Consider the following 12484-nt stretch of genomic DNA (forward strand, 5'->3'; position numbering starts at 1 on the left):
GAAGAATCCTAGGCCTAGTTCATGCAAGCTATAGGTCCTGGCTTGCTTTACTAATGGTTGCTGAATCAATCAATTAACTCGGTTCACCAAACATGCTAATTCCTAGCACCCTTCTGGCACTGATGATGTTACCTAGTTGGGTAATGAAACGTCTGCAAGAGAAATGTCTATGGAAATTCTCAGTCCTCCAGATCACGGTTGTCCCAAAGGTGCTTTTTTTTCAAGAGGCAACTGGACTTTCTGTTTTTTTCTTTGAAGACGTTTCACTTCTCCTCCAAGAAGCTTCTTCAGCTTTGAGCTTCTTGGAGGAGAAGTGAAATGTCTTCAAAGAAAACAAAGAAAGTCCAGTTGCCTCTTGAAAAAAGCACCTTTGGGTCTGCAAGAGAACAACCAATCTTCAGAGAGTGCTAAAGACCCACCTACTCACTTATTACTGAATGTATACCTTGCTTAACAAACATGCAAGCACTTTTAAGTCAAAAGCCACTAGCCATATTATGCCTTTTTTACAACAAGGTGGTTTCCTAAGCACAGTTTCTTGGTTCTCTGAATCATACAGATGACCTGATTACTCCTAAAAGGTTTCTTTTGTGTCCCAGTTTATCCTTTTGCATAAGTGACATTTGATTTGACTAAGCAATTTTTTTTTAATCTCTCCTCCGGTGCCTGATATGCTCCAGGGAGAATGTTCTTTAATCTGCTTGAATGAGCGAAGACTTTTCAGATAGATGCAGACAACTATTTAAATTATATATATATATATATATATATATATATGGATCTTTGTTGTTGGGTTTTCTCGCGTAAGATTCAAAGTGTCTAGGCAGCGTTTGATGAAGTCTCATTCATCATCATCAGGCCTCTGTCTTTGGCTCTTGCAAGAGCCAAAGACAGAGGCCTGATGATGATGAATGAGACTTCATCGAAACGCTGCTAGACACTTTGAATCTTACGCGAGAAAACCCAACAACCAAAGATCCACATACAAATACCCAGAGAACCTCAGAAAACATATATATATATATATATATATATGATTTCGCTGGTACTTACATGTATGGTATTCAGCTTTGTTCGGGTATTTTCCCATGTCATTATAGTTGTGCTTTTAAAGTTGCCACACAATGTTGCCATCCAATCAAGACAAAAAAAAGCCACAAAACAGACAGAAGATATTAGAAACACCAATCAAGCAGAACACAGCAAACTCCAAGACTAATAAACACAGGCCAAGACTCCCAACCAATCAGGATGAAGAAAAAGCCATTCTGGCACAGCAGTAGGCTAGCCCCAAATTTAAAACTGAAATGGCTGTGAAAGTCTGACTCACAGATGAACACAATACAGAAGCCTGACGATGGCAGTTGAGATTCTGCCGAAACGGGTATTTTCCCACGTCATTATAGTTGTGCTTTTAAAGTTGTAGCAACGTTTCGGCAGAATCTAATCTGCTATCATCAGGCTTCTGTACTGTGTTCGTCTATACAGAAGCCTGATAACGGCAGATGAGATTCTGCCGAAACGTTGCTACAACTTTAAAAGCACAACTATAATGACGTGGGAAAATACCCGAACAAAGCTGAATACCATACATGTAAGTACCCGCGAAAACTTAAGAAAACATAAAGATAAAGATATAGATTCATCTCAATAAACTCCAGCTTCACTGCAGCGAGGTTAATATGAACAATTAAATTATCCCCAGGGTGAGTTTGCCAATCGTGGGGAACTTAGAAGAAGTTGCCACTTGGTAAATTGTCACTCATTTTTCATTCTCAAGTGCACAATTCATACAAAGCCAACACTTTTTTTCCCTTAGGTCTAGGTTATTTTAAAAGGAAGAAACAATCACACAATTACAATGCCATGCACAAAGAGAACTAAGCCCAAACTGGCACTGTGCTTAAACGTGCAGCTTGGATGCATTAATGAAAATGAAAAATTGAATTAAGCACGAATGATCAAACTCCTTCAAATGCAAGTGCTATAATCCTGCTACTGAGTAGAACGTAAGCAAAACTGAAAACCTCAAGATTTCTAACCCGGGCCTCTTAGACCCAAAATAAGCTACAGACGCCTCTTTTTTTAACATAAGAATACATCTAAGACCTAATGCACACGTTCCATTTTTGGCTTACAAAGCTGCTTGGTCCTATGAGAAGAATATATCAACCAGGAACACAAAGACTGTTTAATAATCTACTAAAATACTAGAAAAGAGGGTGGGAGGGATATCCGTAGCTCCATGCACAGAAACCAAGTTGCTTATAGCAATAGCATTTAGACTTATATACCGCTTTACAGTGCTTTACAGGCCTCTCTAAGCAGTTTACAGAGTCAGTCTATTGTCCCCCAACAACCTGGGTCCTCGTTTTACCCACCTCAGAAGGATGGAAGGTTGAGTCAACCTTGAGCCTGGTGAGATTCGAACTGCCAAATTGCAGGCAGCAGGCAGGCAGCAGAAGTAGCCTGCAGCACTGCACTCTAACCACTGCACCACTATGGCTCAGCAGCTCTGTCTTCTGGGAGCAGGTCCTTCCATTGATTAATGGATGAATTCATTTTTCAACCTAACATGTTCAACACATCGGGAAGGCAGCCAATTATGGAAATTCCCTCTCACTTTCCTACATACAAAGTCTGCGACAACCAATGAAGTCCGAAAGACCGAAGCTTAGATCTTCTCCATGCCAGGAGGTGTTGTAACCCTGCAGTGGTCTGTTCACTCCCTGCCACCCAGATGGGGTGAGGACCTGGCCCTTCTAAAGCCCAAGGAGACAACGGCACGGATAATTATTCTTCTATACATAGAAGCTTCTGGGTTTTTATCTCCCCATCAGAATCCTCCAGCAGTGCAGCTAATCAGCCTGTCACTTTATTATTGCCAATACTTCACAACGATGACAAAAGCAGAGTGGGTGGAAATATGTGGGTTATGAATTGCTTATTTAAGGTCACAATAAGAACTTGACATAAAGGATTTGTGTAGGTAGGTGCAATATTATAAAATGCCAAGCAAGAAAGGAGGGGAGGATGAAACCAAACAGAAAGAGCCAGAATTTCTTTTATGGAGAGAACGGATAAAAACATCCCACATACATTCTGCCCTATTTACCACCCTGTTGCTTGGAAGGATAGAGGAAAATTAGGATACGGCTATACAGGTAATCCATGAATTACAACCATTGTTTAAGCGACCGTTCAAAATTAAAGCGGCACTAAAAAAAGTGAATTGTTTTCATGCTTATGACTGTCGCGGCCTCCCTGTAGTCACGTGGTCAAAATCTTGGCCACTGGGTCATATTTGATAATGGTTTGCAGTCACCTTTCGTGACCTTCTGACAAGCAAAGTCAACGGGCAAACCAGATTCACTTAATGACTGTGGCGACAAAAGTCATCACAACAGGGCCAAGCTCACTTAAACAATGGAAATTTTGGGCTCCTTTGGGGTTGTAAAAGGACTGCCCATAAAAGGATAAGGATGTCCTTTTCCTCAGGGTTTCATTGCCATACATTGCTATCATCCTGGACAAGACATATTGTTGTGGCCTGTCGGCCATCGGCCTTTCCAGTAGCCGAATCAGATGAGGAGGAGGCGGTGTGGGAGTCAGGGTTAGCATCAAGGCAGCCTGAGAGCTCTGAGGGGGAAGAGGGAGTGGAGCTGGCAGAGAGAGAGAGAGAGTGACAGGCAGAGCCTGGACCATCCGTCAGCCCTCAGATGGAGAATCAACGGCCCCCAGACCTGGAGGGGACTGATGAGGAAGAGGAAGAAGAGCTGGGTGCAGTGCCTGATGCATGGATGCGCAGAAGGCAGAGGAGAGGAGAGCAGTGGAAATCTATGGGCTGGTCCTTGGGATGGAAGAGCCAGGTCTGGAGGTGACTGATGAGGAAGAGGAGGAACAGCTGGGTGCAGTGCCTGATGCATGGATGCACAGAAGGCAGAGGAGAGGAGAGCAGTGGAAATCTATGGGCTGGTCCTTGGGATGGAAGAGCCAGGTCTGGAGGTGACTGATGAGGAAGAGGAGGAACAGCTGGGTGCAGTGCCTGATTCATGGATGCACAGAAGGCAGAGGAGAGGAGAGCAGTGGAAATCTATGGGCTGGTCCTTGGGATGGAAGAGCCAGGTCTGGAGGTGACTGATGAGGAAGAGGAGGAACAGCTGGGTCCAGTGCCTGACGCATGAATGCACAGAAGGCAGAGGAGAGGAGAGTGGTGGAAATCTATGGGCTGGTCCCTGGGATGGAAGAGCCACCGCTTCTACCAAAGCCCCACCCTAGCTCTGGGGATAAAAGGCAGGGGGCAGAGATGAATAGCTGTGGCAGACAGCTATTCATTTTCCATCTGGCTGGACTTGTTAGCTTACATTGAGAGAAAAACACATTTTGCTGGGGCTGCTGGCATTCCTAATAAAGGAATTGTTGATTAATTACAAAAGGTTTGTTATGTTTGGGGAGCTGGGTGAGAATACACACAACTCAGAATTGAATTGTTGGCTTCTTGTGTTTGTCTTCTCTTAGTCATTTCATTACCAAGCTAGGTGGCATCATCAGCATAAGGGCAAGTTACATGTTATTTATTTATTTTTTTTATCCATAGTCTACTTTTTAACCGAATGTTCACATCAGACTGTAGACACCAGCTCAAAATGCCACAAACAGAAGAACTGCATGAAGCAAGTTAAATAAAAGCAAATGGTACCGTATATAAATAGCTCAGTGTGGAACAATCCAGCCTGCCTCCAGGTATTATGGCCTTCAATTTCCATTTGACTGAGTCATCTTGGCCAGTGGGAACCGCTTACAAGAACTGTAGTCCAAAATAACTGGAAGACACCGTGACATGTTTGTCTGCAAGATTATTTATACACGTGAGAATTTCTATGTAAGCTTGCATTGTTCCTCCAGAAAAAAAAAATGGCTAGCTAGATTACTGTCTCTCTGTCCGAGAGCTATTCCTCCAAGGATAAACAGTTTTCACCGAGAAAAAGGAAAAGAAATGACAAATCTAACCTTCCTTGCCTAAGAAATCTCTCTTGAATATTTGTAACTGAGTTGTCTTACTTAAAGGTTGGGAATTAATGCTTTTGAAGTCAGGGATGTGAAGACATTGCAGCCCAGCAAAGGAAATGATATAAAATCACAACTGACTAAATGAAGCTACCTTGAGCAAAAATTACAGGTACTGTTCAAAGAGGAACATGAATCTTTTGCAATCCATTGAGAGAACAGGAGGGATGGGGGGTTGCTTTTTGTTTTTTTACAGGAGACAGTAAAGACAAAGGAAAGAAGAGATATTGCCATCTCCCTACACAACTGTAATGGGCCACTCTGACTCCTTTGATGAGACTAGAGCAGCATGACCCATATTGTATTTCCAGGGGAGGCAGCCTGGATGATTTGAGCTTTAAGTCTGGAAACGAGGCTGTCCATTCTTAAAAGCAGCTTGACACAGCCAAAACAAACAAGCAAGAGCAATCTGGAGTGACCGAATAAGGAGAGAAAAGCTCTTATTATTATCTACCTGTATAGAGCAAAGAACGAGACAGCTGGAAATATTTCGCTTAGTCGCATAGGAACCACTACATTAAAGATTAAGCTAGAAAGACTATTTCTTCAAGTGCCAATGGATACTGATATTTATCCTTTCCCTCCCCGTTGGATTTTCTTCCTAGCAAACAGAAGGAAATTCCTTGGTTTTAATCACGTTACACTTGTTGTAGTTATCCAGATATGATTAAAGGAAATGGCTTTACCAGGCTCGCTGATAAAAGTCCCTCTTTATGAAGAGATCCATGCGGGAACCACGTTAACTTCCTTGCGCGGTTTTATTGCTATCAATAATTTTGCCGTAAGTAGGTTGCTTCACTCCAGAAAGTGCTTACACTTTCTTTTCTTAGGGGAGGGGAAAAAAAGGAAGTTGGTTGTTATTTCTTGTTTTCCTTCCCTCCCGTTGCAATCTTCAAAAATGTAACGGAGTCTTTTGTAGCATTAACTTTCAATGAATGGAATTAATTCTATTAAGGCTCTTTTTATGCCAGCAGGGTTTTTAGATTGGACAAGAAGTGGCAGAAGTTACATATCAGTGGACGACAGACTCAAGCTTTTGAGGGCTCCTGGGGGCTCTTGTTTGGCTCCCCTGTGAAGCAGAGAAAAATTCAGTCATGACCCTCACCTGGAACCATCAAAAAAAGGTTGGGAAATTCCCAACCAGCGTGAGGCTGGTGGTTGGTGATGACAAAAAAATGTAACTCAACCCATTGGGAAGGAACAAGAGGAGAGGCTACCTTAGATCATCCGAGTGTTAAAAAAAGGCAAGAGAGAAATCACAACCGTGCTACCAAATTCCTGCCTTTTGTATATGTCAATGTTGCACGCATGCACTAAGGGGCTGGCCTTTGATTCCTCTATTGTCGCCGCCATCTTTAATTTTCCAACCCCCTGAGGCAACTCTGAGGCCCTCAAATGTCTTAATTCCAGAAATTTCAACAGTTGTCACACAACCATAGTTAACGTGATAAGAGAGGGAGAAAAGACTAATTAAATATGGGATGGAAGAGTCATCATGTTCGAATCCCTATATGGCATAAGGCCCGAATATCTGAGAGACCACTAATCTCCAATCATTTCTGTCCAGGCCTCTTTCATTAATTATTGACATCTTGTAGGACCAAGAGAACATACCTTCTCTATGATGGCACCCCATAAACAGCACACACACACACACACACATGAGATAAGCATGGCACCCTCTCTTCTGGGCCTCCAGAAAACCTTGAAAATGTAGCTGTGAATCTAATCCTGGGGCCAATCCTTCTCATTCATTTAAGGCCATTTTGTTCAGTTGATTTTTGGCACTTAGATTATTTTAGTCCGGACTGTCTGTCTGATTTAACGTTTTATGTTGCTTTCATGGTTTGTTTGTTTGTTTTTCTCCAATTTTTTTAAACTGCCCAGAGTCCATTGGAATTGGGCAGTCTGTACTGAAATAAATAGATACCTATCAACCCTTTTGCTGTGGTTGAGGAACTTTTAAAGGGTTCGTAAGAGCTGTCATGGCACAGTGATTAGGTCAGTAAAATGAGGACTCAGATTATTGGGGGGGCAAGATGCTGACCTTGTAAACCACTTAGAGAGGACTGTAAACCATGACAGAGTGTTATATAAGTCTAAGTGCTATTGCTATTGTTACTGTTGGCTATTGAAGGCTAACTCTGCCCACCATCAGGAGTTCGATCCTGACCGGCTTAAGGTTGACTCAAATTTCTATCCTTCCAAGAGGACCCAGATATGCTGACTCTGTAAACCACCCAGAGAGGACTGCAAAACACTATGAAGGGGTATATAAGTCTAAGTGCTGTTGCTATTGCTAATTCTGCCCGCTGCCTGGAGTTCGATTCTCACTGGTTCAAGGTTGACTCAGCCTTCCACCTTTCCGAGGTGGGTAAAATGAGAACCCAGATTGTTTGGGGGGCAATAGGCTGACTCTGTAAATAGCTTAGAGAGGGCTGTAAAACACTATGAAGGGGTATATAAGCCTAAGTGCTGTTGCTATTGCTATTAAGGTCCATACTGTGGGTCTCGACCAGCCAAGGCCAACCCAGTAGGGCAAGTTCTCTCTGTTAGTTCAATAAAAGAGAGGAGAAAGGAGAGGAGACTGTCCGATGGAAGAAGCTACAAGGCAAGTGAGGGACCTGACCTTGATTGGGTTCAAGACGGTCTCCATGACAAAGTTCTTCGCCCCCATCCACCCTCCCCGATTCATCAAATAACAGCTTTGCCGAATACTCTTGACTAAGGTACCCGATTGTGGTGACATTGAGGCTGACCTTGGAGTCACCGCCCCCGCTGCCGCACTCTCCTTTGTCGTACCACCATTTGTTTTTCAATTTGTCCAACAGGCCTTGCTCATTCAGTTTTAATACTGCCAGGTTTACAGCATTTCTTGAAACGATAAAACATAACTCGTAAGAATATAGCAGCGATGCTCGGTTAAAGGTGTTCAAACGCAGAAGGAAAGGAGCAGAAGGACAAATTGGCCAGAAAGAAGAAGAAGGAAAAAAAAAAATCTTTGGTTTGGTCTTTTTTTAAAAACATTTTTTGCGGGGGTTCGGTGGATTCTGTTTTTTAAAGTGCTTCGGTTTAGGGGTTTTTAAAAGCGGGGTGTCATTTTTACCCCCCCACAGGGAGGTGGCGCTAGAGAGCGTGGATTGGTTACAGCAAATGGCGGGGTGAAATTGGAAGGATACAAACATTTGCTGAAAAACCCTGAGGTGTAGAGGATGGGGGGAGATTGTCTTCAGAGAGAGAAAGAAAGGAAGGGGGGAAAAAAGGAGGGGAGGAAAAAAAAAAAGGAAAAACACAACGAGAACACCACCGCATGCAATTTAAGATTCATCACATAGGGCGGTTTTAAACTCGGGCTTTGACCGTTTCAATTGAGAGGGGAAAAAAAGAGTCGCCGGACAGTCAAATTAAACAAACAAACAAATAAACAAACAGCAACCATCCGGAGGGACAACATGGAGAGAACATTTGATGTGGGGGGGTGGGGAAATATAATATATGGATGCATTCAAGTCAACAAAACTGTAATTTTACCATCGTATTTAACTCCGTGGAATACTGTTTTTTTAAGATTTTGGTTTTTTGTTTTTGTTATTAAAAAAAATACTGTTTATGTTTACCTCAAATCCACAAGAAAGAAAGAAAAAAAAAAGACAACACAATACATCAGGGTAGGTGGAATACTATAACAACATGGAGATTGTTATATTATTCCACCCACCTTAATGCTGAGCCTTTAGGAGTTGCTACACCATAGCCTTTGGAATCCAGGTTCCCACCAACTTTCATTGTGTCACAGGGCTTTCGCTGTTCAATGTACTCATTCATGGTGGATTCGAGCAGGAATGCAAACTTTCCCTTTGATTTCCTCACGCGGGCCACCCCGTCGGCCGTGGTTTTGGCAAACACCGAGGGCTCTGCCGACTTCATGTACGACCACATTTTCTCATAGACCGCAATTTTGGATCTCTGAGAGGGAGAGAGAGAGGGAGAGAAGGGGAGGGAGAGAGGGAGAGAAGGAGAGGGAGAGAGGGAGAAGGAGTGGGAGAGAGGGAGAAAGAGAGAGAGGGAGGGAGAGAGGGGGAGAAAGAGGGGGGGGAGAGAGTGAGAGAGAGATTGTTAATTTATTCATTTATTATTTATTTATATCCTGCCTTTACTCTTTTGTTTTTACAAAGAACTTAAGACATCAAACCTACCCAACACATCTTCCTCTTCCTGTTTGCATAGAATTTGCAAAGATGGCACCCTTGACTTGTTTGATTAAGGAAAAGTCAATAACTACAAGTTATGGGTTTTTTTAAAAAACTAAAAATGAAAAAAAAAAGAACTTGTCATTTATGGGTTTGATGGTTAGAATTAGAAAGGATAGACTTTGGAAAGAAGGGAGCCATGAGACAATCTTAGAGAGAAAGGATAAAATATAAATTCCTTTATAAATGGTGTAAAGATTTGAAGCTGCTCTTTCATATCTTCCTTTCCCCTTCCTTCCTTCCTTCCTTCCTTCCTTCCTTCCTTCCTTCCTTCCTTCCTTCCTTCCTTCCTTCCTTCCTTCCTTCCTTCCTTCTTGACTGATCATTTTTCTAAACTTTCTTTTTTCTTCAAATGGGTATGGTTGCGATTTGGTTTTTTTTAAAAAACCCTTCAATAAAAACAAACACACTTTTCAGAACAATCTGACCAACCAGGGAGGAAAAAAATGCTCAAAAACGACTGCTCACATGTAATTTGAGCCAGAATTCTTATCAAAATCTCCTTTATGTCTTTAAAAAGTCATCTAACGGCCTTTTAATTGCCGTTAGATTTGGACTGACCAGAAAGGGTTTTAATCAGCTAATGTACTTTGCTGGCTGCACACTGTGTCCTTAATTAAAAGTGCTATATTTTCTTCTAACAAGTACCTATTCATGTGACTTATTCAGCCCAGTTATATAAAGGGTACAGTAAGTTGGGGGCAGAAAAAAAGAAGAAGAAGATATGAAAGCGTAGTTGTTTCGGGCAATGTCATTACCATTATCTCGTGGTTGCTCTCCCAAAAGTAGAACACTGAAGCAGCACGTGACTGACTTCCTGCGGGCATTGGCTGGATTTCCTGCTGTGATACTTCCCAGCTTCCAACTTAACCCATTAGTTGATCCTCTACTTGATTTCTGCTTCCCAATCCTGATCGGGTGAATGTTGCAGTGGAGGGTAGACAGTTATGGATGTTGTCAGGTCGGCCATCTTTGGCCTGGTGCCTCACTGGCATCCTGCCATCAAAGGCTGTGGGGGGGAGGGTATAGGGGAAACCAGTGGGCAATAAACCTAGATGTCTAGCTGATGGGAAACAGGGAAAGGGAGAATGACAGCCTGGCAAAGAACAGGGAAGGTCGGAACCCGTTTGTGCCAGCGTCCAAGGCCATGAACCCTGAGAAAGAATGTGGATAACCCCAGCATCTCAGTGTTCTCAAAACACCCAGCTGAATCTTCATTGGTTGAAGGTGGACTGGTCACAGGGAGAGGGAGAGGGCTGAGATGTGGGAAAACATTTTGCATCTATTTTGCCCAGGAAACTCAGTTCCAGACTGATTTTACTGCAACCAACTTCTTTTAATAAAAGAACCTATCACTTCAGCTAATTGGAGTCGAGGGTTTTTCTTTCCTGGGAGATCAGACTGTGGCAGGTCTGACAGATATGAACAATTTCATCACTTCAGTCACTAGCCAAGCAGACAACAACACGTATGTATAACCTGCTCTTTGTGTCCTGATCAGTGTATGCTTGAAGACCTCATAGCAATGTGACAGAATGCAATTAATGTTGCTAGTTCCTAGGCAAGATCTGTTTAACTGGTGCACACTTTAATCTTGTATTTTATATTTTATATCATATGGTATGCCTCATTTTAATGCTTCTGGTTCAAATAAGCAAACAAACTAGCCAAAGGAACAATTTGTGAGTTTTAAAGGAACCAGGAAAGCAACCAACACTCTTCCCAATTTCTAGTTATTTATTTAATTAAGAGTTTTAAGAATTGTGTGCAAAACTCATGGTTGGAAGATGGTAGAACTTTCTTTTTTCCTTCAGGGACAGGCCAAACGGGCCATTCCAAAAATGGTTATCAACTTTCAGAAACAGGAAATATTCTATGACATTCTCAATAAATCTGGCCTTAAGGTATCACTAGAATATCATGAACTACCTCTAGAAAGGTAGAATCAACATGTTTTGGGAAGAAACAGAAATTCTCCATGCTTGGAAATGTCAGTTGTGCACATGCCTCTGAAATTTTTCCTCTGATTTTAAAGACACAAGACCCAATCTTACTGAACTCAAGCTACTGCACTAAAGATTCTGTTTATGGTGTGTCTTTCTTAACTTTCTTAAAAAGGAAGTGTGGTGGCTTCCAGAAGTTATTTCTGGCAGTACATTTCCATCAAAAGTATCACATGAGGTGGTTGGTGGCTCCTATATCATGTAAGGCAAATAGTAGCAAAAAGTATCCTTAGATATTGAGCTTGTGCAACCTATCTAGACTACTCCAATTAAATTTAACCTAGGGAAAAATGGAAAAATGATCAACAATTAGGAACTGTTCTTTCAGACAAGCTTGGGTGAAGTTGCCAAATCACGGTGAGGACACAGAGGCCAACACTAATCAAGATAGTCAACTGTCATGCAAGAAGCTGCTGAAGTTTTGCAAGATTTGAAGATTGGGCCAATCATACTTTACTAATTATTGAGAAGGGCAAGTAGATACCTAATCCTGACCCAGGATGGAATCCGCCACTTCAAAACCCATTCCTGAGATAAGGAATATACTGGAGTGAGGGCTTATTCTTGGGGTATATGGATAGAATGTTGCTAGAAGGCCATCACTTGCAATGAACTTTGAAATTATGAATGGGGCTGTGAATTGCTCTATCCCTTTTTTATTCTCCCAGGCTGTGTTTGCAATGGAAATGATCTTTTTCTTGGTGCTATCTCTGTTAGGAAGAAACATTTTCTCCATTTGTAAAGTTGAGAAAAATGTCACAATTTCCCTCACAAAATAGCAACTGCTAGAGGCAAAAAAGCTTGCTTGACTCTCAAGTGTGTGACGCCGAGGCATGATCTCAGCATGAACTAGCAACCAATCTTGACCCCAGAGCTTTCTTTTCTAGAGGGAACCAATTTCACAGAAAAGTACAACAGTTGCTGGAATTGGGTATGTCTAGTTTGATGAAGAGAAGGTCTAGGGGTGACATGATAGCAGTCTTTCAATATCTCAGGGGCTGCCCCAAAGAAGAGGGAGTCAAGCTCTTCTCCAAAACACCTGAAGGCAGGACAAGAAGCAATGGGTGGAAACTAATCAAGGAGAGAAGCAACCTAGAACTAAGGAGGAATTTCCTGATAGTGAGAACATTTAATCAGTGGAACAACTTGCCACCAGAGGTTGTA

The 12484-nt window shown here is 42.2% G+C and overlaps 1 protein-coding gene across 10 annotated transcripts in view; it reads right to left on the bottom strand.

Moving 5' to 3' along the window:
• Positions 1-12484, bottom strand: part of GRIA3 (glutamate ionotropic receptor AMPA type subunit 3) — a 138359-nt gene that overhangs the window by 18340 nt on the left and 107535 nt on the right. For 5 of the 10 annotated variants that reach the window (XR_015745068.1, XM_087941090.1, XM_087941091.1 and 2 more), the window contains exons 13-14: positions 8786-9033; positions 7827-7941 (exon numbers count right to left, since the gene is read on the bottom strand). Coding sequence is in view for 9 of the 10 variants with exons in the window: in XM_087941090.1 (XP_087797216.1) it covers positions 7827-7941; positions 8786-9033 (363 nt within the window). In the remaining variant the exon portion in view is untranslated. The remainder of the gene's footprint in view (positions 1-7826; positions 7942-8785; positions 9034-12484) is intronic. The other 5 variants (XM_087941092.1, XM_087941097.1, XM_087941089.1 and 2 more) reach the window with 3 other exon arrangements.

This window comes from Pseudonaja textilis, chromosome 12, assembly GCF_049901715.1.
Source record: "Pseudonaja textilis isolate UNSWEBS1 chromosome 12, rPseTex1.2, whole genome shotgun sequence".
NCBI classification, from domain to species: domain Eukaryota; kingdom Metazoa; phylum Chordata; class Lepidosauria; order Squamata; family Elapidae; genus Pseudonaja; species Pseudonaja textilis.